The sequence below is a fragment of the Nanorana parkeri genome, unplaced genomic scaffold (genome assembly GCF_000935625.1).
Source record: "Nanorana parkeri isolate BGI_ZX_2015 unplaced genomic scaffold, ASM93562v1 scaffold227, whole genome shotgun sequence".
Classification (NCBI taxonomy): Eukaryota; Metazoa; Chordata; class Amphibia; order Anura; family Dicroglossidae; genus Nanorana; species Nanorana parkeri.
Window position 1 is genome coordinate 1,698,492 of NW_017306495.1, and position 2,151 is coordinate 1,700,642.

The 2,151-nt window shown below is 50.5% G+C and overlaps 1 protein-coding gene across 1 annotated transcript in view; it reads right to left on the minus strand.

The window, feature by feature from the left end:
- The window catches only part of ACTR5 (ARP5 actin-related protein 5 homolog), a 13,057-nt gene that overhangs the window by 4,401 nt on the left and 6,505 nt on the right, over positions 1-2,151 (minus strand). Inside the window, 1 exon segment of the mRNA XM_018556175.1 lies at positions 91-252. Within this exon segment, the coding sequence (XP_018411677.1) occupies positions 91-252 (162 nt within the window).

The following is a 2,151-nucleotide window of genomic DNA, read 5'->3' on the forward strand; positions in this document are numbered from 1 at the left end:
AAAAAAAAAGCAGATAAAAGCAGTTAAAAAATATATACATAAAAAATGATTACATTTCCCCTTTGAAAAGTATTAATGAAAGGCTCTCACCTGTGGTTTACTGTCCATGGTCTCCCCCAGGAACCGTTGTCTGCCCTGGTCAACAGCTGCACTTAGTTTATGAATGTAAGACTGCAGCTCCTCTGCAGAGTCCATATTCAGTTCCACCAGAGCTTTATGGAATTGGTCCACCTGCCCATCTTCCAGAAGCTCCTATTGGGAAAAGGCAATTGTTATAGAGCAACCTCAGTTTTGGCTGCAGATGCTAGGGTTTAAAAAGCACCCCAGTATCTTGCCCCCCCAATCTGAAAATATCTAAAGCCATGTTCTTAGCTCCTAATTCCAACTGATGCAAATACAAAATACAAATCTCACATCGATTTATAAATATCGAGAAAGCAGCAGGGAGAGTGAGATTCTTCAGCTGTAGAGCTGGGAATCCCATTTGTAACTTGGATCCCTAAGAAAGGTAATGAGGGATTCAACCTAGCGCTATTCAAATGGTGCAATGTAAAAAATCTAATTCCGGGCTTTCTGATTTTACCGGGAGGGGGGTGCTTGGCTTAACTATGTAGCAAGTCACCAACTTGGAACAAGCATGTGTATATCAGGTGTCAGGGAAAGGCATGCAAATGCTTGTTCCAGGTCAGTGGCTCACCGTGTATCAAAGAAAGGATAAGCATGATACCCTGGATCATTCACCTTAAAAAACAAGTCAATAACAGCTGCTCCCATATCTCCCTTTGGCAGGTCCTTTTAATTTATTTTAAATTACAGATGCAAGTGAATATTTAAAACTCACTGGTGCTAGCCCTCCATTGGGTCAGGCAATGTTTAGATTAAATCTTCCTCTTAGTTGCCTGTACACCAGTGATTAGGGGAGAATACAAACTCCACATAAAAAGGGAGAGCCCAACTTGGTTCTCTCATTCATATCCATGGAATTTGCAGTCTTGCCTAATGGCGCACAGGCAATGGGAGGAAAGTTGAATGTAAACTCTACCTCAGAGGCGGCTCTAGAGTTTGCCAGGCCTTAGGCGAAACCTAAACATGAGGCCCCGCTCAGGCCTGTGGGGTCTCACCAGGGCTCTGTGGGGTTTAACCAGGCTTACACAGAGCCCCAGTAAGACCCCCCACAGAGCCCTGGTGGGACCCCACAGAGCCCTGAATAACCCAGGTCTCTGTAGGGTCTCAACAGGGCTCTGTGGGGTCTCATCAGCCTGGTTAGACCCCTCAGAGCCCTGGTGAGACCCCCATGTAGCCCTGGTTAAACCAGGGCTCTGTAGGGTCTCACCAGCCTGATTATCCCCCTCAGAGCCCTAGTGAGACCCCACAGAGCCCTGAATAACCCAGGTCTCTGTAGGGTCTCACCAGCCTGATTATCCCCCTCAGAGCCCTAGTGAGACCCCACAGAGCCCTGAATAACCCAGGTCTCTGTAGGGTCTCACCAGCCTGATTATCCCCCTCAGAGCCCTAGTGAGACCCCACAGAGCCCTGAATAACCCAGGTCTCTGTAGGGTCTCACCAGCCTGATTATCCCCCTCAGAGCCCTAGTGAGACCCCACAGAGCCCTGAATAACCCAGGTCTCTGTAGGGTCTCACCAGCCTGATTATCCCCCTCAGAGCCCTAGTGAGACCCCACAGAGCCCTGAATAACCCAGGTCTCTGTAGGGTCTCACCAGGGCTCTGTGGGGTTTAACCAGGGCTGGCGAGACCCTACAGAGCCCAGGGGAGAACCCAAAGTACCCAGTTGAGACCATATCTCACCAGCACCAGGGCTCCGAAGGGTCCCACCAGGGCTCTATGGGGTCCCACCATGGCTATGTGCAATTTCACCAGCCTGGTGAGACCCCTCAGAGCTCTGGTGAGACCCCACAGAGCCCTGGTTAAAGTAGGGTTCAGTGGGGTCTCACCAGGGCTCTTTGGGGGTCTCACTTGGGCACTGTGGGGTCTCACCAGCCTGCTTAAACCCCACAGAGCCCTGGTGAGACCCTACCAAGCCCTGCTTTAACCAGGGCTCTGTAGGGTCTCACCAGAGCTATGTGGGGGTCTCACCAGCCTGGTTAGACCCCTCAGAGCCCTGGTGAGATCCCACACTGCCCTGGTTAAACC